The sequence below is a fragment of the Cupressus sempervirens genome, chromosome 3 (assembly GCF_028749045.1).
Source record: "Cupressus sempervirens isolate cs-2001-9-10 chromosome 3, ASM2874904v1, whole genome shotgun sequence".
NCBI classification, from domain to species: domain Eukaryota; kingdom Viridiplantae; phylum Streptophyta; class Pinopsida; order Cupressales; family Cupressaceae; genus Cupressus; species Cupressus sempervirens.
The window spans coordinates 445,025,607-445,050,920 of NC_143120.1; the positions used below are offsets into that span (position 1 = coordinate 445,025,607).

Here is a 25,314-nt window from a genome sequence, read left to right on the forward strand (position 1 = left end):
CACCAATAAGACAGTTAGCTATCTTGTCAAACACTTGGCAAGCTTCCCAACATCAAACTAGAGAATGCAAGGGAAGTGCTTACCAACCCCTAGGCCAATTTTGTTTTACTTTTTGCATAAAGAAATACCAATTACAATTCTGCACCATGAACTTGCATAAACTCTAATGCATTATCTCATAAATTCTGATACAATATTCAACTCTGCAAATATATCATGAACTAAAAATTTCATCATTTTATTCACTAAGAACTTGGTAATATGAATTTGCTTTGACTCACACTTAAACTGCAGCCTTCGGATATTAATCAGATCTTCATGACTGTGCAAGAATTCACCATATTTGCAAAGGCTGGAAATGATGAACACAGCTTCAGAGCTGACTGGAGATTCTTCTAACTCAATTTCCAGAACTCCCAAATCGTTTTCAGCTTAGTGGAATTAATGCCAACCTTTCTGTGAACAGATCGCAGCCCACAATTGATACCGCTGCCTCCTAAACATCTGACACTGCTTTTCAAATTTAAATGGCAGACCATATGGATTGATTGCAGACCCTTCAACATGAGTCACAACTCCAAGACAATTTTGCAGATCCAGCAAATGCGACCGCAGGTCTACAGGAGATCAAATGCAGCCTTATCTTCCAATTCACAGCACTTAGTAATGGACACCCAAACCCCTAGCCACAGCCTCCAATTCTGATTGCCAACAAGAATAACTGGTAGGTGACATACACACTCAAAGTGTTGCCTCATGATGAATATAACAGTGACACAGGTGTCTCCAAATAATTTAAAGCAAAATTGCAGGTTTGGATAATTAATCACAGAATTAATCTCCTCCAAATTGATTTGTTCCTCACATACAAACAAACCCTCCAGTAAATCGCAGGTGTGCCCAGTCACCCCAAATTAAAAAACACTCCACAGTTGTGCATATCGAACTCTCAACATGAAAGATTCCTGATAGATGCCCTTGCTGATCTGCTGTAGTTTTTAAATTAATAAACTATATTTTCCTGTGATTTCTTTGATGGTCTTGGGAATAGACAGAAGTTGCAGAAGGTTTTGTTTTTGTTTTGTGTTTTTTGATAGTTTTCACAATAGTAATGAATAATGAACAATAAACATGAGAGGAGACTGAAAATAAATAAGAACATAGAGCCAAATCAGAATTACTATAAATCGTACCAGGCAGATTTCTGATTTATAAAGCCAAATAATAAATCCAATGCAGTTCCAAGGAGCTTACATCCAACAATGATGCCAAACTGCTGCAAATGGCAGTTGTAAGACTGCAAGGAATCACGTCCCAGCTGAAAGAATCAATCTGTAACGCTGAAACCATAAATCTGCAACCTGAATGCACAATAAAGAATGGTGTACTCTATCCTTGATAGCAACACACACTGTTTGAAGAATCCAATGCCAATAACTGCTGAGGGCTACGTCCCAACCAATCCAGAACCTGGGGTTTGCGTCCCAGATGAAGAATTGCTCTCTCAGAGCCAATTCACAAAAACAAGTTTTTCAATATGCCAAAGATAATCTTAGAATGAAGCTTCCATCTCCTTATAACCCCCTCTCAATTGCAAATCGAACCCTAAGTGTGTCCAAGTGGTGTTGTGTAGTGAAAATGTTATAATTTCTTATTTTAAAGTAGTCATGTTACTAGAAAATGACATTTTTCCTCATAGATAGAATTCCATTCATTGAAATGCCCTGAGACCAAAGAGAAAGATTTAGAGAATTTTGAGACCTTTCCAACGAGCTATCACACCATAGGATGCGCATCCAGATGAGGCCAAAAACCGCTTATTACTCCAAAATGGCTAAAACTTAACCTTATTTAATTTATTTAATCACCAACTTAAGAAATATTTAAATATATTAAAATATTTCCCAAATGGTCCCAAAAGGCCCAAAATGACCAATCAAACATGAATCTGACCATGTCACCTGTCTATGATTGATGCCGGACAAGATGTGTCAACTGGTAGTCCATCCCTAAAATCTAGGGATGCTCCTAAAAAGTAGGAGACAGCCCCAATCAACCAAAATTGAGTCCCAATGACTCCCTTACTGTGTGAACCTCTGAGAGAACTGTCACCGAACTGGGAGTTCCTCCTAAAAAATAGGAGATGCACTCTAAGTCTCCAAAATGTTCGCCGAGGTCTCCAAATGCCTCCTAGACCACTCCTAGTCAATCCCTACAAATTAGGAATCCCTCCTAAATTGTAGGAAACTGTTGTCTACTACTCCAAACTACTTGGGAAGCTTATGCATGACTCTCAAAGCCCTTGGGTTGGTTCCCTCTATCTCTGCTGGCCTATGAGAACCAGATAATAGACTAACCTTGCTAAAAATGTTGTCACTAAGGAAGGGCAAAAATTGGGGACATGAGAGTCCTCCCTTCCCAAAGATTGCTTGTCCTCAAGCAATGTCAATCCAACTCCACAAACATCAGGCAAGTCCATACCATAACCAAGAATGATCCCAGGGTCCCAAGCCATCCTGGAAGGTTTGTAGTTCCATCTTCTAGAAACACTGTCCTGCACTGCACCCAAACAAGTAGCCTTATGAAAACCCCCTGAAGGAAGAGCAATCAAATACTGTACCAACTCTGTCAACTCCTCAATGAACTGCTCTCTGAAAGAACCAAATTGGAACACTAAAGGCGAAAACTCTAATAAGCCTACATTGGCTTCCACATCCTCAACTATTGAATTGCAAATCCAAGTGATTCCAGGACTCCAAATCTGCCTCAAAAAGGAACCACCATGCTGACGCTTCGTCACTCTGATATAAATATTAGTGAACCACAAGTTGTAAAGCAACTCATTAGGACCCTGAAGCACCACTGTATCAATGAGACCAGCCCCCGGATCCCAAACCAAAATACCAAATGTGTTGAATGAGATGAAGAAGTATCTCAACCGCACTCCATGAAACATACATACAATGAAGCAGACCAGCAAGGTGTGAAAGTGAACTCCCATAAACTAGTATTCCAAACCACATGACCACCTAACAATGCTGCTATAATTCTGACCAGCAACTCGAATGATATCATAGATGTCATCATACCAATGCCAAACAACAAATGTCCCAAAGAAACACTCCTTAATGCCCTCATACTGAATCATGGATGTGGTCAATGCCAAGTCAAGTAGTAAATGATTCCAGCTTGGACAACCACTAGTCCATAAGGAATCGAAGACTATGGAATCACCAAACAACAAAGATACCACTGCCATATCAATGGATGTAGATGACAAACTCGAAGATGAAGTATGTATGCCATCATGAGAAAAACCAAAGCATGTGTCATTTGTACCCAACATTGTAGGATTATCAATTCCTGAATCCCATATTGATCTGAGAAATATTGCTCCACCCAACCATTGTGCTACTCTGATGTAAACATCTGTATACCAAAAGTGAAGCAACTCAACATGAATCCACTGAAGAAATGCCCAACACATGTTGATACCAAGATCCCAAATCTTTGCACTGACACTGTAGTTGGAAAACTCGCCAAATGCAAAAACTCGCCAAGCCCCCCAAAAGTTTAATCGGGAAAAACTTGGCGATTTAAAAAAAAAACTCGGAAAAAACTCGGGAACCTAAAAAACCGCTGAAATTTAATTAAAAATACATTTATTTTGCAAAATTTAATGAGAAGATGCATCTAATAAGTTAATTAAAGACAATACAAAAGAAAGAAACAAAGTTTAGATATATATAAATGCATAATGCGTACAAAATTGCATTCTCATGCAGAATGCTCATGGTAGGAAGCAAAATAGTAAATTACTAAATAGTTTCAATCTGTCAAACTAGAAATAAATACTAAAAGTCTAAATACATCAATACAATGTCAATCACATCTTCCTCTTTCCACTTGCACTAGCAGGAAAGCGAGGGGGTCTAGTCCTAGAAGAAGTGCCCCGCATTGGGATAGGGCGTGAGCTGCGTGACTGTGAACTTTGTGGCTGTGCCCCCTCGCTCGACGTCCCTACTGACTGGCTTGGCATCCTAGAAGAGGATGCATCTCCTCCTAATGGTAATGCCTAATCCTCGCCTGAATCATCATCATCCTCGTCCTCATCCTCAATGTCATCCATAGCGAACTGAAATTCAGTGTCAGCCTCCCCCTCCATGGCTTGCCTCTCCAAATCAGCGATCTCATCTGGTGTAAACAATGGACTTGGCTCCTGTGCTGTCCAATCAGAATAAGGATCTATCCCATCTAGATCAAGCGGACCGGGTAGTTCTAAGAGCTGTGATTTTTTTATGCGCAACTTAAGATTATAGTGCACATAAACAAGGTCATTAAGCCGTTTTTGAGTCATTCTGTTTCTTTTCTTTGTATGGATGGACTCAAATAAGCTCCAATTGCGCTCACAATGGGATGAGCTACAAGGTTGGGATAGAACTCTGAGAGCAAATTTCCTTAAATTGGGGGTATTGCCACCCTAACTTGCCCACCAAGCATCTGCAATAAAAAACAAAATCAGAAGCACAACTTATCAATTAGCAAAAGTTTTAAAGTTTAACGCTTTACCTGGTGCTTGAGTAGATCTTGCTCTCTTTGCTAGCATAGAAGAGAACAAAGGACCCCTTGATTCCACATAGATTTGTTGTTCGGTCACAATAAGGTCTCTCTCCTCTTCACTTGATATCATTCTCTCAATGCATTTAGAGAGACCTTCCATGACCTCTCCATTAGGATCTGAGTAGGAATCATAAGCCTTAAAACAAATAGAAAATGATATCAAGTCTTACTACACAACCTTAAAAAGTAAAGTAAAATAAAGACTTATTAAAATCCCAACTTCAAGGACAATCAATTATCATAGTACCTGAATTTGGGATTGAGGAAGTAGCCTGCTGCATGAATAGGTTGGTGGAGCATATTGTTCCACCTCCTATCAATTATTTCCCAAACGGGGTCAAATCTGAGACTGTCCCTGTGATAGTAACTTCTAACAGCCTCTTTCGCCCTATCCATGGCCTCATAAAGACCTCCCATTGGAGATTGCTGCCCATCACATGTGCGCAAGACTAGAACCAGGGGCAGAGACATCTACATTTGAAATTTGAAAAATACAAATTAGTTAATAACATAGTAAGTTATGAATTGAAAATGAAACTTGAATACACTAAAAATATAATGAAGTTACCTCCACAATCTCCTTAGCCTTTGCAAAAAAGCTATCATCAAAGACTATTCGTGCCACAGCTTCTCCTTCGGGCTTCTTTGAGTAAGGTGAAGCAACCCAATCAGCACACACAAACATTTGCTTCAAAGCCAATATGTGGTCAAGAATACTTTGCAACGTCAAGAAGACCGTTGCAAACCTTGTCATAGCAGGTCTCATCAAATCTTTGCCTTTAGTGGCTTTTCTCATCAAACTGAGAACCCATGGGTGATTATAAATATATTTCGTGACTCGCCTAGCATCTTCCACAACTGGACTCACGCAATCAAGTTTTCCTATGTCCTCCAAAAGAAGGTCAAGGACATGTGCTGCACAAGGTGACCAAAAAAGTGTGGGATGCCTCTCTTGGAGGATTCTACCTAAAAGATTAGCAAAAAATCAATAATCAGTAACAAACTTCCATATTTAGTATTTACAAATTACATCTAATCTAAATTGAATAATACCATAGCATTACATTCATGATTCATATTGATTCAAATATAAAAAATTAAATCTACCTGCTGCCACATATGCTGTTGCATTATCTGTGATTATTTGCACCACATTCTCTATTCCCACCTCCATGACAACATTCTCTAACATTAAAGCCAATGTGGCTGCATTTTTCACTTTGTTGGAGGCATCGACAGATTTCCAAAACACCACATCATCTTCGCAAGCAATCAAGAAGTTAATAATGGTTCTACTTCTTCCATCTGTCCACCTATCAGATAAACTGGTGCAGCCATACTTCTTCCACTCTTTCTTTTGGTCTTCTATCAGCAATCTTGCCCTACCAACCGCTTTGTCAAGCAACCTACAAAATTTAAGTGTAATATTAAATAAAGTGTAAGTGTTAGTAAAAAATCAGGAAATAAGTTATAACAATTAAGATTTAAAATATAACAGTGAACTAAAGTGAATCTCAATTATTTACAATTACTAAATAGTAAAATACTAACCTTCCACTCATATCCTTGTGATTAGGCGGCTTGTACCCTTTGCCTGATATTGTCATTGCATTCACCATATTGACCCAATAGGGACTATCAGCGGCATTCATTGAGATATTGTTGAAAAACCAAAAATCAGCTGCTGCAATATCAGTTTGCTCATGCACCTCCTTAAACCATGTAGTGCCCTCTAATGATGGCTGTGCTCCAAGTGTGTTCCTGGGCACAAAATAACCACCTATCCCTGATGGGGATCTAGATGGTGATGATGAAGAAGTAGGAGATGTAGAAGAAGTGGAACCGGTAAAAGAGAAATTTTGTTTGCGGATCTGTGGGCCACGAAGAGATCCTGGTATGTTCTCAAGTGCTTCTTCTTCCTCTTGCATATCAAAAGGAGCTCCTTCAAATTCAGCTATGGCTGCCCTCATAGCTATTTTTGCCCTCTCCCTATTCAATTTTTTCTCTTCAGCAACTGCAAGTAGGGCATGGATGAATCTTTTTTCTTCATCAATTACCTTGATACAAGGATTTGAGTCATGTTTCTTTATGCCTGCAAGGTGGTATTTGAGGCGGTTTATGCCTCCAGAAATAATTCTCTCACAAGGAATGCATATCACCTTCCCAATATCATTTGGATTTGGAGCTTCATAGGCATACCGCCATGCCTTATCTCTAGCATTTTTAGGCCGAGTGCCTATATATCCAGATGGACATGGTGTTTGTGGCCACTCTTCTTGTGGGCTTGTCATTTTTTTAATGGTTGACCGCTGCCCTACACATAAATATATAGAGAAACGAATAAACAAAGTTAGAACTTAGAAGCTAGGGTTTCAAATGATTCAAAGTTTCAAACTTCAAACTTGAACCATATCCTTAGCAAACAACAAACTTCAACCATATCCTTAGAAGCTAGGGTTTCAATTTTCAAATGATCCAAAATGATTTTAAATGATTTGAAAACATTTACAAAAAACAACAAAAACAAAAGAACATTTGTTGTAAAACTATAAAAAGTTTTCAAACTATGATAAGATGAACATATCTGGAAAGAAATTTGTCTTCTAAAATCGGTTAGAATCTTCTACAATCCACTCAAATCCGCCTTGAATCACTTGGAATCAGCCAAGAATGCCTCCAAACCTTCTTCTCTTCACTCCTCAAGGTTCTAAACAATGCAAATACAAGAAAGAATGAGAAAAAACACACTCACTGCCGCTTAAATCTGTCACAGGCCGCATTCACCAGTAAATCGCGAGTTTTTCCTAAAAACTCGTCGAGTTTTTGCCGAGTACTCGTCGATTACTCGGCGAGTTTTTACCAGATTGCCGAGTTTTTAAATTGGCGAGTTTTTAAATTGGCTAGGAAACTCGGTGAGTTTTCCATCTATGACTGACACATCCCTCCAACATGTTGATACTTATTATGTTGCTGTTGTGAAATTGTACCTGATCTAATCAACTAAGAATTTCACTCCAAATGAAGCCACAATTACTACCAACAACCAATGCTGTTAGGAATTCACAAATGAGCCAATCATCGGCAAGGAAAGTTTGTTGAATACTTTTCCAAGTCTTCCAAACAGCTGCTGCAACTTTACTTATATTTCCACAAATTAGTGTGCCTTCATTAAAGGTTGTTAAGTAAATGTTTTGTTTAACCATGTAAGCAACGAAGTCCCTTATATTCTGATCTTGAAGGCCCAATGTAATATTTAAAAAGTCTGAATCTTTAATCAAAAGGTACATCGCTGCCCTATCATATGGAAGAAGTGATAAACCCATTGATGAATGAGAGATGTTTCTAATTCTCAACAAAGACAGGCTCTTTGTGGCTGGTCCACTAGGTATGCAATTTAATATATCATCAACTCTTGGTAGGGAAGGATCAACTTCACACTTGAACACCCCAACTTGAATGTAACCAACCCAAGGTTCAAAGTTTGACTCATGAGATGAAAGAGAATTGCTGTTCAAAGTCAGAAAATCAGAAGTATGTTCATACCTTTCCACAATGTTTTTGCAGTCTTCTCTTGCCTCTCCTTCCAAGGTAGGTGACTCCTCTAAAGGTGTTGGTCCATGGGGTGTGTTCAAACGAATATAACATGTCCCATTAACTGCTTTAGCTGCCCAAAATCTGATCCATACCTCTATCTCCATAACGGATATGTTTTCCATTATTAACAAACTCCAAGGTGTAGTATGCCAAACAAACCAAACATTATCAAAATGCAATATCTTCTTAGTAAGCAGCCTCTTAGTCTCCCTAATCATCTCTTTAAGACAAGATGCTTTGTATGATCTTAACAATTGTCTTTCCATTGTAGATGATTCATGACTAACCAAATCAGAATCAATAATGTTCCATTCCACACAAATGAAAATAACACTTGTGGCTGGTCCATCAAGTGTGACACTAATATCATAATTGTTTGGAGCCTTTAAGGGGCTCTTTAAAAGAGGAACGTCATAAACTTCATGATGCAAACTAGACCAAACTGAGTTTTCTAAATCATAACTTTTTTTCTCTTCATACATCTCAACATGCTCTTCTTGTGGACTTACCTCAAGAAGCTCTTCCCTTGTATGCTCAACATCCTCACTTTCTTCCCTTGGAAGAAATAAGGATCTAATGTATGACTCTCTTTGTCTTCTTGCATTATTAAGCTGATTGCATCTTTCCTTGACCTCTTGTAAGTGTTGTCTTGCTTGGGCAGCAAGCATCTTGGCCTTCTTAGCTCTATGTGACCATCCATTGCACATCTCTTGAGCCTTTTTCACATCTTCCAAGGTGGGGTAAACACAATCAAAACCTTTGTGGTTTGAATCCACAATATAAATCTCATGTGCAACACACTTAACCTGAGTACCATCACAGGAAGACTCAACAACCTCATTACCTTCATGTGAAATGGATGATACCACATGACTAGAGCTACTATTGCAAAAATTAGAATAGGGATCAGACCTTGGAGAGATACTTTCAGCATCCCTAATGGACTGATCCATGATTGTAATCTCTTCCATTTTGTGATCAACTTGATGAATCAATGGTGTGCTATGTGTCTCCTCCTGATCTAGAGTTATTTTTTCTTTAGGAATCCCACATGATGACTGATTTTTGTTTTTCATAGGCTGCAACTCATAAGATAACACATCTTCATGCCTTTCTTCTGCATACCCTGCAAGTGACTGATCCATTATGGTGTTTTTATCATGAACATGGAAAGGTTGACACAAATCTTCTTTCTCACATGAAAACATATCATCAACTATGGCATGGTATTCCTTTTTTGCAAGCTTAACTTTATGACAAATTTTTGGATGCATGTCAATGTAATCTTTGAAATGAAAGTTCTCCCTAACATATTGAGGAAGAGTATTATACTCCTCAAGTATGCTAATTACTTCCGTTTTCCTGTCTAGTGGCAATGGATCCTTTTTAGAAGAAGATGATGATCCACTAGCATGTCCAAATTTCTTTGACATAGAATCATTGAACTGCTGCAATTGAAGCTTGAATTTTTGTTGTGACTGTTCCCATTCTTTCCACAGGGTTATATCTCTTAACAATTTTGCCATAATGAACTACCACGCTGACCAACTGAAACTAACATGCCAGAGCAAAAATCGACTCTGTACTGTTAATATGAATTATCAAAGCTTTTGATCCAGTACCCAGATGCCAAAATGAATTATCAAAATTTTTTAGCCAGTACCCAAATGCTGAAATGAATTATCAAAACCTTTTATCGAATACCCAGATGCCAAAATGAATTATCAAAACTTTTTAGCCAGTACCCAGATGCTGAAATGAATTATCAAAACTTTTTATCCAATACCCAGATGCCAAAATCTGTTGTGACAATTTCTCACAAACCCTACAGGCTGGCAGGATGTAGGTTCTGATACCACTGAAAGATCCCTGATAGATGCCCTTGCTGATCTGTTGTAGTTTTTAAATTAATAAACTATATTTTCCTGTGATTTCTTTGATGGTCTTGGGAATAGACAGAAGTTGCAGAAGGTTTTGTTTTTGTTTTGTGTTTTTTGATAGTTTTCACAATAGTAATGAATAATGAACAATAAACATGAGAGGAGACTGAAAATAAATAAGAACATAGAGCAAAATCAGAATTACTATAAATCGTACCAGGCAGATTTCTGATTTATAAAGCCAAATAATAAATCCAATGCAGTTCCAAGGAGCTTACATCCAACAATGATGCCAAATTGCTGCAAATGGCAGCCGTAAGACTGCAAGAAATCACGTCCCAGCTGAAAGAATCAATCTGTAACGCTGAAACCATAAATCTGCAACCTGAATGCACAATAAAGAATGGTGTACTCTATCCCTGATAGCAATGCACACTGTCTGAAGAATCCAATGCCAATAACTGCTGAGGGCTACGTCCCAGCCAATCCAAAACCTGGGGTTTGCGTCCCAGATGAAGAATTGCTCTCTCAGAGCCAATTCACAAAAACAAGTTTTTCAATATGCCAAAGATAATCTTAGAATGAAGCTTCCATCTCCTTATAACCCCCTCTCAATTGCAATCGAACCCTAAGTGTCTCCAAGTGGTGTTGTGTAGTGAAAATGTTATAATTTCTTATTTTAAAGTAGTCATGTTACTAGAAAATGACATTTTTCCTCATAGATAGAAATTCCATTCACTGAAATGCCTTGAGACCAAAGAGAAAGATTTAGAGAATTTTGAGACCTTTACAACGAGCTATCACACCATAGGATGCGCATCCAGATGAGGCCAAAAAACCGCTTATTACTCCAAAATGGCTAAAACTTAACCTTATTTAATTTATTTAATCACCAACTTAGGAAATATTTAAATATATTAAAATATTTCCCAAATGGTCCCAAAAGGCCCAAAATGACCAATCAAACATGAATCTGACCATGTCACCTGTCTATGACTGATGTCGGGCAAGATGTGTCAACTGGTAGTCCATCCCTAAAATCTAGGGATGCTCCTAAAAAGTAGGAGACAGCCCCAATCAACCAAAATTGAGTCCCAATGACTCCCCTACTGTGTGCACCTTTGAGAGAACTGTCACCGAACTGGGAGTTCCTCCTAAAAACTAGGGGATGCACTCTAAGTCTCCAAAACGTTCACCGAGGTCTCCAAATGCCTCCTAGACCACTCCTAGTCAATCCCTACAAATTAGGAATCCCTCCTAAATTGTAGGAAACTGTTGTCTACTGCTCCAAATTACTTGGGAAGCTCATGCATGACTCTCAAAGCCCCTAAGTTGGTTCCCTCTATGCTCTGCTGGCCGATGAGAACCAGATAATAGACCAACCTTGCTAAAAATGTTGTCACTAAGGAAGGGCAGAAATTGGGGACATGACACAACAGACTTGCATATGGAAATGCAATTAAATTTTCAAACATTAAGGACCTCCTAGCAACAGTAAAGATAGTAGGGAAGATTTAACAAAACCCAAATTGAATCATTATACCTCAGCAGTGATTTGAATTACCTCCCAGCTTCAAACCCTCAACGAGATGATATGAGCAAGAAAATATAATATTCAAGATTGTTCTCCATAGCTACAGAAGATATAGTAGGAGAATGTTGGCCAATTGTATACTTAAGCACAATTGCCAAGAACTTCTTAGACTTAACTCGTATACATCAGCAAGGGCATACAATTCAGAACTCAGGAAAAATCCACAAAGGCATAAAAAGAAAATATATATTCAAGTGTGCCTTTCCCAATGAAATGAGCTCTCATTTATAAGCTTTTGTTGGCTAAAGTTTCCTTAAAACTCCACTTCAGAAATTGATGAAGTTTCCCAAAAGAACTCAACACTAGAAACTTTCCAACTCGCTTTTTAAGAAATAACTCTTAAAGTCATTAATATAATAATATAAAGATTATTATAATAATGCAATTCAATGTATATAAAATAAATAATAGCGCATGCAATTTATTACTTTATTAATTGTAGGGGACGACCAACTACTGAAGCCACCCACTGCACTGCCAAAAATAGCAATTGCTGAAAATAAACTTACTAAAAATAGTAAGTCACAATTGAGATCCCCAAAACACCCTGTTAGCTCACGAGGGTTACTATGATGAGCTAACTCAATCAACTTCGTAGACTTAACAAAATTGGGGACATTACACAAGATATCCCTTTGTGCAAAGTGTTTGATAAGGTCAAAAATCATAAAATTGGAAATAGAATTAGTAAGGGATACTACAGTCTCCTTAACAAAGATAAGGTTCATGTGAATCAAGGAGTTCAGAAACTGAAGGTTTTATTAATGCGTTTGGAAAATTAAACTTCTTTTGGATATCAGTTATTTGAATGTTGACCTATTCTTGCATTCTTTCATCTCAAATAGAAACGGATGGGTAACTTCACATGTCATGATTACAAAATCTGAAAATAGTCAGTTCCAGATTCTTGCCCTTGTCAATATCTTTCAAGTAGACTTTACTATTCTTCTATTGTTATCAGTGTAGGTGGGCAAAGAGAAGTTGATAGTCTGACATTTACTTATTAACAGGACATTAGATTTCTAGTTCTGACATAATCTTTATCTATTTGGAGCCTTTCAACCCGGTATCAAAATGATTGAAATTTTCCAGATTCTTGCCCTCGTCGATATCTTTCAAGTAGACTTTACTGGTCTTCTATTGTTATCAGTGTAGGTGGGCAAAGAGAAGTTGACAATCTGACATTTACTTATTAACAGGACATTAGATTTCTAGTTCTGACATAATCTTTATCTATTTGGAGCCTTTCAACCCAGTATCAAAATGATTGAAATTTTTGCATGTTTATGTTCTAACAGCTAGACAGCCTTAAGTAATAATATTGCCATTAGTGGACCTGCTTTCATCACAAGCATGGATTTCCTTCTCAATAACCTTAATAGTTAGAAACATTGTTGGAGGTTGCTAGACAATTTTGAAATTCATCTGCTGGGTTTATGATTCTATGACTGTGATGCTCATTAAGATTCAAAGCTACAAAATATGTCCTGGATAATCCCTAATAATTCCACACATTACTGTAATGAAACATTAGATTGTAGGTTCTTGGATAATATCAAGTTTGGGGTTAACATAGATATTGGGGAATGAGCTTACTACTAAGGTCAGATATAGTTATGTAATAGGTGATGCATATAGTTCCACATCTAGTTTTCTTGTGAGAAGCTCTCAGTTTTATTTTCAGACATCTACCATTTTTAGATTAGTTCACTTCTGCTTGTAGGGGAACGTTACTTTTATTTGTTCTGTTATTTAATCTTATTTTATTGATTAACTGGGATGGATATAAGGGCAGGCTGACTTCTCTATCAACTATGGGTGCCTATGCATTTGTTATATGCAGGTATTTCGCAGGTCTCGGCTATGTAAAATTCGTGCTTCTCATTCTGGAAATGCAATGGCAAAAGTTTTAACAGAGGTTAGCTTATAGATCATTGAATTTTAATTTAAAAAATTGTGTTTAAGTTTTTCCACTTGACATGCAGACGATACAGTTATACTTCATTGTTGATTTTTTATACTTGTTTTATTAGGTATCTATTTTGAAGCAAGTGGATCATCCTAATATTGTGAAGTTAATTGAAGTGATTGATGATCCTGATAGTGATCGCTTTTACATGGGTGAGCTTACTAAACCTGAATGGTAGGATGTTGACTTTTAGTTTTTAATCTCCAGATTTGTGTTAAGTTCTGTGGGAAAATGCTAACACATAGCATACTACATGTAATATCCTGCAAGCATTAATTCCGGTAAAGATGAAAGATCCCCAACTGTCTAACCACTGAATTTATGGTTTCGCTTTATGGCTCATTGAGTTTTTTTGAATTTTGTGTTTTTTGCAATATTTGATTTGCTTTTTGTTTATTTCAGGTTTTCTGATTTTTTGTCGTTCTTTGAGAAGAGTATACAATGCTTGAAAACTTGTCAAAATAATAAAAAGAAACTAACATGAAATAGCCCACACAAGTTTGAAACTTTAGATTTATTCAAATGTTTGCAATACATATCGTACCAGGCTGTATGGATCTGGGCAGATATAGAAAGCAACAAAATTGATGTGTTGACCTGAAACCCCAATTCTTCCTCTACTGTCTCCAAATGCTTATGCAGATCCAAGAAAATCTGATTTTATGCTGTCTGCCACTGCTGTATTCTAATGTCCTGCTGTGAATGGAAGTGGCTAGGGCCTGGATGCTTGAAATCTAATAAGTCTGCTGTATAATCCCTAGATCTGCAATCTGATCACTGTAGTCTGCCCTTAACTAGTCAGATCCAATGAAATTCCTCACTAAATGGATGCCACTGTGATTCCAATGCTGATCTATAGTAAGTTCTGTAACACTGGGTTTTCGTCCAACTCTCAATTCTTCCAAGAGTTTTCGTTCCTGGAAGACCAATCTGCTGTAGAAATACTTCTCAGAGCTTCCACCTCCAAAGTGCTCAAGTGAAAATGATTTCTGATGATAAAAAATGAATTCACAGACCTCTTTTTAAGCTTTTTCCTTCCTCTCCAAGTAGTTCGACCTAATTAGGGCTTCCATGCTTTATTATAATAACTATAAATTCTTTTATTCCTCTTCTAGAGGTTTAAATTTTTAAACCTCTTGTGGGACCTTTTCCTCATTAATAAAATGACGGCCTGTTTAATAACAAATTATAACTTATGTCGCCTAGGGAAGTGTTCCATAAGGGCCACTTAATTATAATTATAAAGTGACCTGATTAAATTATTATGTTTTTTATTTGAATCAAACTTAAGCAATAATTTAATTATTCCAAATTTATTCATAAACTTGTCAACCAGCCACCAAGTTGAAACCAGAGCTTCCACTGGCACTTGCTTAATGTCTGGATATAGTAGTGCAATGACAATCTCCTAAAATTAGGAGACTGCCTCAAATCGATGATAATCACGCCTGAGCCACTTTGCTATGCTCCTTGGCCCTCCGGGTGGTCAAATAGTCAACTGGCAGTGCCCTCCTAAAATACAGGGACCTTACCTAAAAATAGGAATTTCAACCAAAACCTCCAGAATGATCCATGAGCTCCCTTGATGCGTTTTGGTCAACTCCCCGTCAATCTCTAAAAAATAGAAACCCCTCCTAAATCTATGAAATTGCCTTAGATTGTCTAGAATGGCTCATAAAAGCCCCTGCCTAGCTCCACAAGCCTCAATATGGGTCCCTTTTCTACGCCATTGGCCTATGGGAGGTTGATGATAGGGCAGTCCCTGTTCAACTGCCTGTCACCTGAGAAGGGGACATTCCAACCGAAAAATGGATGACATTGGTCTAGTCTCAACAAATCCCAGAAAACAGTAAGTATGGGTTCTTTCCTCCTGGGCGTAACAGCATAGCTTGAAAATTGATGGATCTCTGCATTTAACATACTTATAGAGTGGATCCAATATATTTTCCAGATGCTTAGGCTTATGTACTTTTTGTGTGTGAAGTATAATGTAGACTAGAAGCAGTTCCATATTTTTTCAATATTCCAAGGATACATTTTAAATATCAAATTCCCTTTTCTTGATTTTTATATATTTGTCACTATGTAATCTTGCTTGGGTGCTATATTTTATTGGAATTCAATATGAGTAAATTTTGTCATGAAACTCCAACCTTTTGGTGCTTTAAGCCACACAGTTCTAATACTTATGACAGTATAATTAAGCTCAGTTCTACAGTTTGACAGAGTAAAGGGTAGGCACTAAACTGATTCAAGAAAAAAAAGTGCCATGGCACAGATGGTTTCTGCAGGTAGAAAACACATTAATAAACCTTTGGCTCTCTTGCATTCTGATAATGGATCACGTAGTGTGATTTAAAAAGTTGATGGAAGAAATCTTTACTCAATTGAACCCAAAAATTCTGTAGCATTATTAAACCTATTTCCTTGTCTTCTCTGCAATAGCAAGCTATGTAAAAGGTCTTTACTCATACAATTAAGTCTAAAATGGCTATATCCATTTCCTGTCTCTGGTGTACCCACAAAATGCTGATAATGGATTAAAAACTACTCTGAACAATAATATGGGTATCCTAAGTTTTGGCAAGTGTTTCTTTGGCACAGAGGCAAGTGTTTCTTTGTATAATAAATAATGCATTTATATAGCTTTTGAATTAATATCTGGTTATTCCTATTTTCTTATTTGAAGTCCCTACCAGATTATTTCAACAAACTTGAGAATATTCTGATTTCTCTCTCCCAGACAATTCGTCAAACAGTTGGCAGATCAATAAACCAATCAAAATTTCTGAAATTAGTACTTAGGAAAAGCTGCAGCTACTTTTTATTATCATGGACATATTCACAAACATATGTAGGCATTGAACAATTCATGAACATTTTACAAAGTCATGCATAAACCTTTCATTGAAAATTTGGCAACCAATTTGCCAACACAAACCTTGATGGTATTTGATGTACAATAGTGGCAGTAATAATATGTTATACGCCAAAAATCCATGCAGTAGATAGCTAATGTTTTATGCACTGTTCATTACAACACGATACAAATGTCAAATGCTAATATTCACATTAGAAAATCATCAAACTCACAAGTAGCACCTTCCAAGTATGATTATAGAGTTGGAAATATGTTTCCTTTCTTAAATAGCAGCAAATACCATAACAATTATTTTAGTGGTAGTACTGTAGTGGGTATTGCAACAAAAAATATGTCGAAACTCATCAGTATTCTAGCTCAAAAATCAGTTTAAATAAATCCTCTTTAATCCGTCCAATCAAAGAAGCACAGAACTAATTGCATAAAGGGTTTTCATCCTTTGCCTGAAAAATGAACCAAGTTGAATCTGTTCACTAAGCTAGGGTTTGATAAAATGCGTAGAATTAATTCTCTTCTCAAAAAATTCTCTTTTTATAGGCACTTTCAGGGCAACTAAAATAATCTCTTTTATTTCATTTCCCCCGTAAACAATAAAAAATGGATTGATATTCTGAACTCTTTTAATCTAGTATTACTTTTAATCCTCATTTTCTATGTCAGTTTTATTCTTCTTTTTAAACAGTCTTGTAAGTCAACACTTTTTGCCGTAAAGAGTCATGCCTTGTACTATCACTTTTGGCCATCTTTCAAAGAGACATTATGATATTGGCCACCCCAATTTAAAATAAATAAATACATAAACATAAGTTATCTTTAGGAAAATAATATACGTTTACCTTATGACACTATGGTATTTATTTTATTACTCTTTTGCACATACTAAACTCTATTTATATAATTACTTTTTGCACATACCAAAGTCTATTTATTTAATTACTTTTATGAAAGTTAATGTTCTCTAGGAATGTTGTCTTGGAACTTTCCAAAAACGTTGTAATGGTCCAAAAAGGGGACATTACAATAAATATGTCAGTGGCAGGAACATATCTCTCATGAATTTTTCTCCAACACCTAATTAGCTTCTTCCAATTCATCTCGTCTTAATATTTGGAAGGTTCGGGTGAGAGACAATCTGAGAGTGGTTCTTTCTATGCTGGTGGGATTTTGTCATTAGATCTGACCATTTTCAAAAATACATTTAGGGCATGCCTTAGAATTCAGGAGTTATTTCTTGAGAAGTTGTTGGTGCTTTCTGTATAGTTTGGTCATTATGTGTGGCCAAAAGCTTGTCTTGCATGTGCCTACCCAAAAAGAAGCTTGTGATCTTATTTATAGTCGCTGTCTTTTTTAAGGGTAAAATTCTTTATTGGACATAACAGTAAAATAAAAAAAATGGACTTTCCCACTCATTCCTAATTTCCATTATTGAAAAACTATAAAATAATCTTGTAATGCACCTTAACTTGTGTACGATCTGGACTGGTAGCCCGTGGTTTGTTGTTTCATGCTTTCAGTTGTAGTTGTTTTCACTTCTCATGAACAGTTTGGTGTCTTTTCTGTGGGCTGACCTCTTCTTTGTTTTGGCAGTCCCTTGGACCCTTTCTGGTCTTTCCTTGGACATTGATAAATACTATCCTTTCTAGTTCTAATAACTATTTTATCCTTAAACTGCTTTACTCATTTTTTATAAGTAGCCTATTGGCCTTGAGCATTTGATCCCTAACCTTTTCTGTATACTGATATGATTATGGTTATCATAATGCATTGTTAATAATTAGTAAACTAATTATCGTGTGTGTGTGTGTGTGTGTGTGTGATCAGGTTAAATATTATAGTTATTAACCGTGCCATGTACCGATAATATGTATCGATATTACTATCACAGAAAACATATCGATTTGTTAATGAATGATAAAGCCTTAACATCGGTCATTTTGGTTAATGAGAATGTCTCATGTAGAGACATGTATGGACGTGAACCATGTTCATGTAGAGACATTAATCCGCAGGAGATGTCTATTCACAACCTATATATGTGGAGACTGAAATTGTATCTTGCCAATCACAAAAATGGATAAGTGTAAAGAGGTACAAGAAGATATGTACTATCAGCAACATCATATTATTGCAGATTGACAGTAAAGAAGATTGTTTTAGTTAATATCAGATCAATACCGATATCAATATAATTGCAGATTGATATTGACTCATAGTTAATAAGATATTGATGCATATCTCAGTTCTATGTCACTGTGAGATTGTAATGAGTATCGAACTGTGTATAGTTCAAGTTGTATTGATCATCATATACTTTGCATAAACTGTGAACAAAATTTAAACTCGTATAAAACCTGATCATACTTTAATACTTGTGTCATGCCTTATGATCCCTTTAAGGTGGTATTTCAAATGAGATATGCCTCCACTGATTACATTTTCACATTTTATGCATAACACAGTATTATATTCAGGTCCTTCAAAAGCACATGCCCATGCCTTGTCTCTAGCTCCTCTAGGGCATGTTCCTACATATCCCAATGGACATGGGTCTATTGGGGCACTGGCAGACCCTGCAATTGACCAAGTTGTAGAGGTATCACTATTTGCCATTTTGATGAAGAATCAACCTACACATTTCACATACAAAATGAGGGCACAAATTTAGAAATTTTGTTCAGAAATTTAGAAACAAATCAAGCTAGTTTAAAACTTTAGATAAGTTTAAACATAGCTGAAACTTGAAAGGAAAAAGCAAAAAAAGTGTTAGGTTGTGAAATTTATCTCAGTTCTATCATTGCGAGATTGAAATGAAGAGATTATCGAATTGTGTATAGTTCAAGTTCTATTGATCAGCATATACTTTGCATAAATTGTGAAAAAAATTTAAAATCTTATAAAACCTGATCATACTTTAACACTTGTGTCATGTCTTATGATCCCTTTAAGGTGATATTTCAAATAAGATATGCCTCCACTAATTACATTTTCACATTTTATGCATATCACAATATTATATTTGGGTCCTTTAAAAGTGCATGGCCATGTCTTTTCTCTAGTTCCTCTAGGGCGTGCTCATACATATCCTAATGGACATGGGTCTACTGGGGCACTGGCAGACCCTACAATTGACCCAGTTGTAGAGGTATAACTATTTGCCATTTTGATGAAGAATCAACCTACATATTTCACATACAAAATGACGGTACAAATTTAGAAATTTTGTAAAGAAATTTAGAAACAAACTAAGTTGGTTTAAAATTTTAGATAAGTTTAAACATAGCTGAAACTTGAAAGCAAAAAACAAAAAAGTGTTAGGTTATGAAATTTTTAAGAAAATATGATTTTTTTTTTGAGAAAACTATGAAAAATTTGCAAAAATTGCTAAAGAAAAAGGGTGTTAGATCTCATTTATTACATTATAAAAGGAGTTAGAGTAGGTTGGAAAAGGTATGATAGAGTTTATATAAACTTGCATGCATTTAATACAAGAGAAAATGATTTTAAAACAAAAGAGAGAATTTTGAAAACTTGTGAATTCAAATTTGCTTGAAAAATCTCTTCGAAATTCCTTCAAATCCGCAACGAATTGATCTAGAATGCTGCAAATTATGGGCTTTCTCCTCCCAACTCTTTCTAACCTATCCAAAACTCAACCGACAGTGAAAAAATGTGTTTTGGCCCTTTGTTGGGCCATTGGTCTTTAATAGGTGCATAGCAAGATAAATTCCTTATTTATCATGATAATTTGGCAATTTTTGGGCAATATTTTCCCAATTTATCAGTGATATTTTGTGTTTTATAGGCTGTGATATCAGTACAGAGTTTGTTACCAACCATAACTTCTCCTAAGAAGTTAACTTGTCACCAAGATATCAAAGACAATTTGAACTATGAGTCAAATTACTAGTTGTTAATAAAAAAAGAAGCTATGCAACTTGGAAATGGTCATTTCAAGATAAAATTAGGTGTTCTACTAGGTGCCTTCGGGATTTGAGTGCTGGAGAATTAGAACCTTCTTCAAAACAAAAGTTATTAGGCCAACTTTATCGTGATAGGCCATGAGTGGAGTGAAAGAATTGTTTACTTTGAAGGACAAAAATATTGCTCAAGTCACCAAGCAAAAACTCCTATATTTAACCTAGTAGTGCTATAGTCGACACTCCTCCCCTATGCCTACTTGTGGGGCTTGATAGGGCACTCATATTGACTAGTAGGAAGAGGAGAAAACTCAAGACAACCTTAGTCTCAATTTTCGAAAACAAGAAGAATCCTTGATCTCAATGTCAAGTAGAATGAATTTTGCTTCTTACTCAAGTTCTTCTACAAGCCTTCATAAACATTTTGAGGGGTTTGTATTTTTGCTAATAATATATTTGGAACTTGGGCTAATTGATGAGTGTCTTTAGTTAATTTTTTGACTCACAGTAAATCCCAAATTTTAATGCCTACATGATTCTAGAAATATTGAATGCTCAACGGAAAAAGGGGGTCAAAACAATGAACTTGGAATATGGCATTATGATTCATATTGGACGACTAGTATTAATATTATAGACAAATTATCTTGAATGATAATATGGTACCACTTTCTTTGGACTAGAAATGGAGAAAGGTGAAGATATCCATGTAGTAATTCCAACTACTAATTCATAAAAAACTGAAAATAGGAAAATACCTTTCCTCAACTTTGGGCTTGGATGCATAGTTATGATAAAAGTGCCTATTTGGATGATTAGGAGAATCTAAGGGCTTTATAGTAGTACAATTTACTCAAATAAAACCTACTGTGAGCCCTAAGTTGCAAATAAGGATCACCCATAAGATTTAAGAAATTCAAATAGGCTAGATGGAAAATTCTATTAGAGACGAAACTTTCTAAGGATAAACTTACTATCAAACAAACTATAACAATTAACATTAGAAATTTATGGAGTTGCTACCATCTAACACGAGTATATCAAATTTAGACTATCCCTCTTCTACAGTGTTCTACTAAATTACATCTACAACACAAAATTGTTGGAGGATGACACAATATATGACTATTTACCATACACAAATGTTTAATAGGAAAGCTAGTGGTATGATTACATCGATTGACATTTCATTTACATTGAGCTAGGTTTCCACTTAATCAAAATAACATATATAATAAGACCTCATCGATTATTTCATGTGTGTAACAAGTTCTAAGTATTTAAAGCAATCACCAATTAAATAACATTTGATTAGATTCTTGGATGCTTCTTGGAAATTAGATTACACCAGTTGTACTATTTATTTATTATTTACTTGATGATACATATAGAATGGCTCCAAAAAATCAATAAATAGTGGTTGCATTCTGCTGAATATCCAGACTTCAAGGCATAATTGTTTCTCCCAATTGACATGCCTTCAACATGATGTCAAACTATGATTCCCCCCCCCCCCCCCCACCTCCTCTCGCTTCCCCTCAAGGAATCTCATGTTTATTGGAGGTTAAAGTTCCATATTGTACGTGACTATCATTAATACTTGGGTTTCAACATATTGAAGATGATTTCTCCTTCAAAAAAATGTCACATATTATTTGAGTTTAGATGCCTAGTTGGTCAAGAATCAAGATGCATTTTCCATTTGGCAAGATACCATTTTGAGGATGAGGAATGCTACAACACAGAGAGAGCTTGTTTAGTACCTCACATGACATCCACCTCTATAAATTTGAGGTAAGGTGATGTGTAATCCTAGGAACTTTTGTTTTTCAATTTTTTGATAAGATTGGTTTGTGTTTTTAGTCAGTGGTAGTCTTGATAGGTCATTAAAATGATAATTGATTGAGATATTCAGTGTTAAAAATGGAGAGTAAAACTCCTTAAATAAGCAATTACAAGATCTTTCCATAATGGAAATGATCAAGAACTAAAGACATAATATAGATTTACTAAACTAACTTAACAACTTAAAGAAAATTAAAGTTACTAAAAGCTGATTGACTGACTTAAAAGAAAGTTATATGACCATTATATTAAATATTACAATTTGGCTTTTCCTTATTGTCATCTCTCCCCACCTCCCCAACCCACTGCCATCTTTTCACTCCCTCTACAGAAGGACGGTTTTCAGGTTGAGCTTTTCACTCCCTCCACACGAGGACGGTTTTCAGGTTGAGCTTTTCAAGCTCGGTATTTCGATTTTGTGTCCCATCCTCTCGGTGCTCTTCAACATGGCGGTGTGTACTGGTTTCCTTGCTTCTTGGTCGAGGCATGTGATTTACTTGATTTACAAATCCGGGTTGGTATTGGACCCTGTCAACTACAAGACCATCATGATTGGGCACACTTTTGTAATCTTTATGCCATAGTCCTCAACATTATTCTTACAAGACAACTTGATAGGAGACAGTGTCATTCTAGAGGATAGGCTAGATTTTGTGCAGATTATCAGACTATGATTACATCTTGACCTTGCGGGCTATCATTGAGGAGGCCCAGCCCTGTTCTGTGAAAGTCTACTGCTGTTTCGTAGACTTCCATAAGGTGTTTGACTTGATGCCTCGGGGGGCTTTCTTTCAGAGACTCAGAGATATTGGTACTCCATATATTCTAGTGACAACGATTATGAGACTCTATGAGATAGTGGTTGGCAGATTCAGGACTCCGGATGGATTTTTAGATCTAATCCACAACACCATTGGGGTGAAGTAGGGATGTCTACCCTCCCCTATGTTACTCGGCATCTATATTAATGAGCTCAAGGTCTTCCTCTGCGAGGCTTTGCTCCTCGAGGATGGCTGTTACTTGCACCAGGTTCTGATCTCCATTCTCTTGTTCGTAGATGATGTGGTCCTTTTGGCCTCCTCTCAGGAGGGGCTCTAGAGGCTTATTGATGGATTGGCCTCGTTTTGTTCCCAAAGCCAACTGACGGTGAACTTAAGCAAGACTTGGGTCATGGTCTTCAATTGTCTGAAGACTTCGCATCTCCACTTTGGCTTCTAGGGTCAGCAGATTGAGATTGTCTCCTCATACACTTATCTTGGGGTCAAGTTCTCTGGTCCCCATTTTAGCATGAGACTGAGCCACCTTCCTAGGGTGGCCAAGGGCATGGGCTCCCTCACCCTCCTTGAGAGACAGTGCTTCTGACACCACTTCCAGGACACTAAGTCCAAGCTATCTCTCTTGGACTCTCTGATTAGACCCATAATTCTTTATGGTGTAGTGGTTTGGGGACTGGCTCTTCTCGACTTAGATTGGGCCTCGATCGAGCAGGGGGAGACCCTTCTCCTTCGTTGGATTATCCATTGCCACCATTACACTCCACACAGTATTGCCTTGGTCGAGTTTGGTGCCCAGCTTTTCATGCTTAGTGCCATTTTCGACTTGATTTGGTTCATTCACCATCTCAGAGGCTTTGTGGACTTAATTGAGGGCTAGCACAGATACTTGTACCTTGCTTAATGTTCCTCTAGGGACATTACCAGCTCGGCGGGGACGACTAGGGCTCATTCCTGGTATACCCAGGCCACTATCCTATTGAGCTCGATTGGGATTGACATCGATCATCTTCCGTCATACCAGTTCCCTTGGATGCTCCCGCCCACCTCCCCTCACGACAGGAGTTGAATGGACATGTCATACTCGACATTTACAGGCAGTACATCTCCACGACTTGGATCAGCCCTCCCAGCGGTTTACACCCTTGGATGGCCTTCTACTCGGAGCACTTTTTGGAGATCTATGATGGTATTATTGTTCATCCTTCTTGCTTGAGTTGCCGCAGGAGCCATGCCCTTCGCATCGCCTTGGGGTCTTTTAGAGTTTGATCCCACCGACTTAGTTGCCAGATTGATCACCACCTGACTAGAGAGGAACATGTGTGCTGCCTTTGCACCATAGCTGAGACAGAGACAGAGACCCATTTTATCTTAAGGTGCCCCATCTACTATGAGATTAGAGGTAGATTCCACAGCCTATTCAGAGATTGCAGATACCTCTCAGCCTTTTTCAGTTACTCGGACTAGCGGTGTTCAACGCTTTACCTCCAGGAGACCTCCCAGCTCAGAGATCACACTTTACAACTCTTATTCCCTCAAATACAGACCTTGGATCAGCTCATCACTGACTTCTTTCCATTCATGCCCACTTCTAGGGGTAGGAAATGACCACATCTACCCATCTCTAGAACCAGATTGGCTAGACCTTGACATGGGTTCCTTTGACAATAGCACCCTATCCCCACTGCTACATAGAGACAAAGATGGAGCCGGGCCATGACCCTTGCTCGTTTTGGGCCTTATTCCTCTGTGCAAGATTTCTTTGTATTGAGAAAGGACTGATGGTCCTTCTCTCTTTCTTCTTGTTGTTTCCCTTTTTCCTGCTTTCCTGTGTAGTGCTTTTTCCTTGGAGGTCGTTTGTCGCTCCCACTGGTTTATTTTTCTTCTCTGTAGTATTGTATCTTTTAGTCCTATAGACCCTTGTTGATCTCTTCTTGGACATTAATATCATTATCTTATCTTATTGTTGTTTATCAAAGTTCCGGGTTAAATGCAACATGGTATCAGAGCCAAGTTGTGATAACAGTAGTAAAGGAGAATATATAAGGCTATTTGTGTTTGTTAAAGTTTGTAAGCTACATTGTATCTCTGGATGCCTTCAAATAGAATGCGAATAGTGGACTCTTCTTTGTGCATAGAAAAGCTACTGCAAATCATGAAGGGAATAATAATCAATATTTACATTTGCTACTATCTATATTTGGATGTGCACGGAATTTATTTTATTGATAAGAGCTGATC

At 37.1% G+C, this 25,314-nt stretch overlaps 2 protein-coding genes and 1 long non-coding RNA gene across 6 annotated transcripts in view; 1 reads left to right on the plus strand and 2 right to left on the minus strand.

Annotated features, from left to right (window-relative positions):
* The window catches only part of LOC149566983 (serine/threonine-protein kinase GRIK2-like), a 177,084-nt gene that overhangs the window by 28,414 nt on the left and 123,356 nt on the right, over positions 1-25,314 (plus strand). For all 4 annotated transcript variants that reach the window (XM_089820190.1, XM_089820191.1, XM_089820193.1 and 1 more), the window contains exons 4-5: positions 13,532-13,606; positions 13,722-13,809. In XM_089820190.1, coding sequence (XP_089676316.1) covers positions 13,532-13,606; positions 13,722-13,809 — 163 coding nt within the window. The remainder of the gene's footprint in view (positions 1-13,531; positions 13,607-13,721; positions 13,810-25,314) is intronic.
* Positions 4,428-4,746, minus strand: LOC149566984 (uncharacterized). The gene is made up of 2 exons (XR_016361597.1): positions 4,570-4,746; positions 4,428-4,500 (listed from the first exon to the last, which is right to left on the minus strand). It is a non-coding gene; the product is annotated as an uncharacterized LOC149566984 (long non-coding RNA).
* LOC149566985 (uncharacterized) lies at positions 4,762-5,464 on the minus strand. Its single transcript, XM_089817442.1, has 2 exons — positions 5,189-5,464; positions 4,762-5,091 (listed from the first exon to the last, which is right to left on the minus strand). Exons 1-2 carry the CDS (start codon positions 5,414-5,416, stop codon positions 4,852-4,854), a joined length of 468 nt encoding a protein of 155 aa, XP_089673568.1. The 5' UTR covers positions 5,417-5,464; the 3' UTR covers positions 4,762-4,851.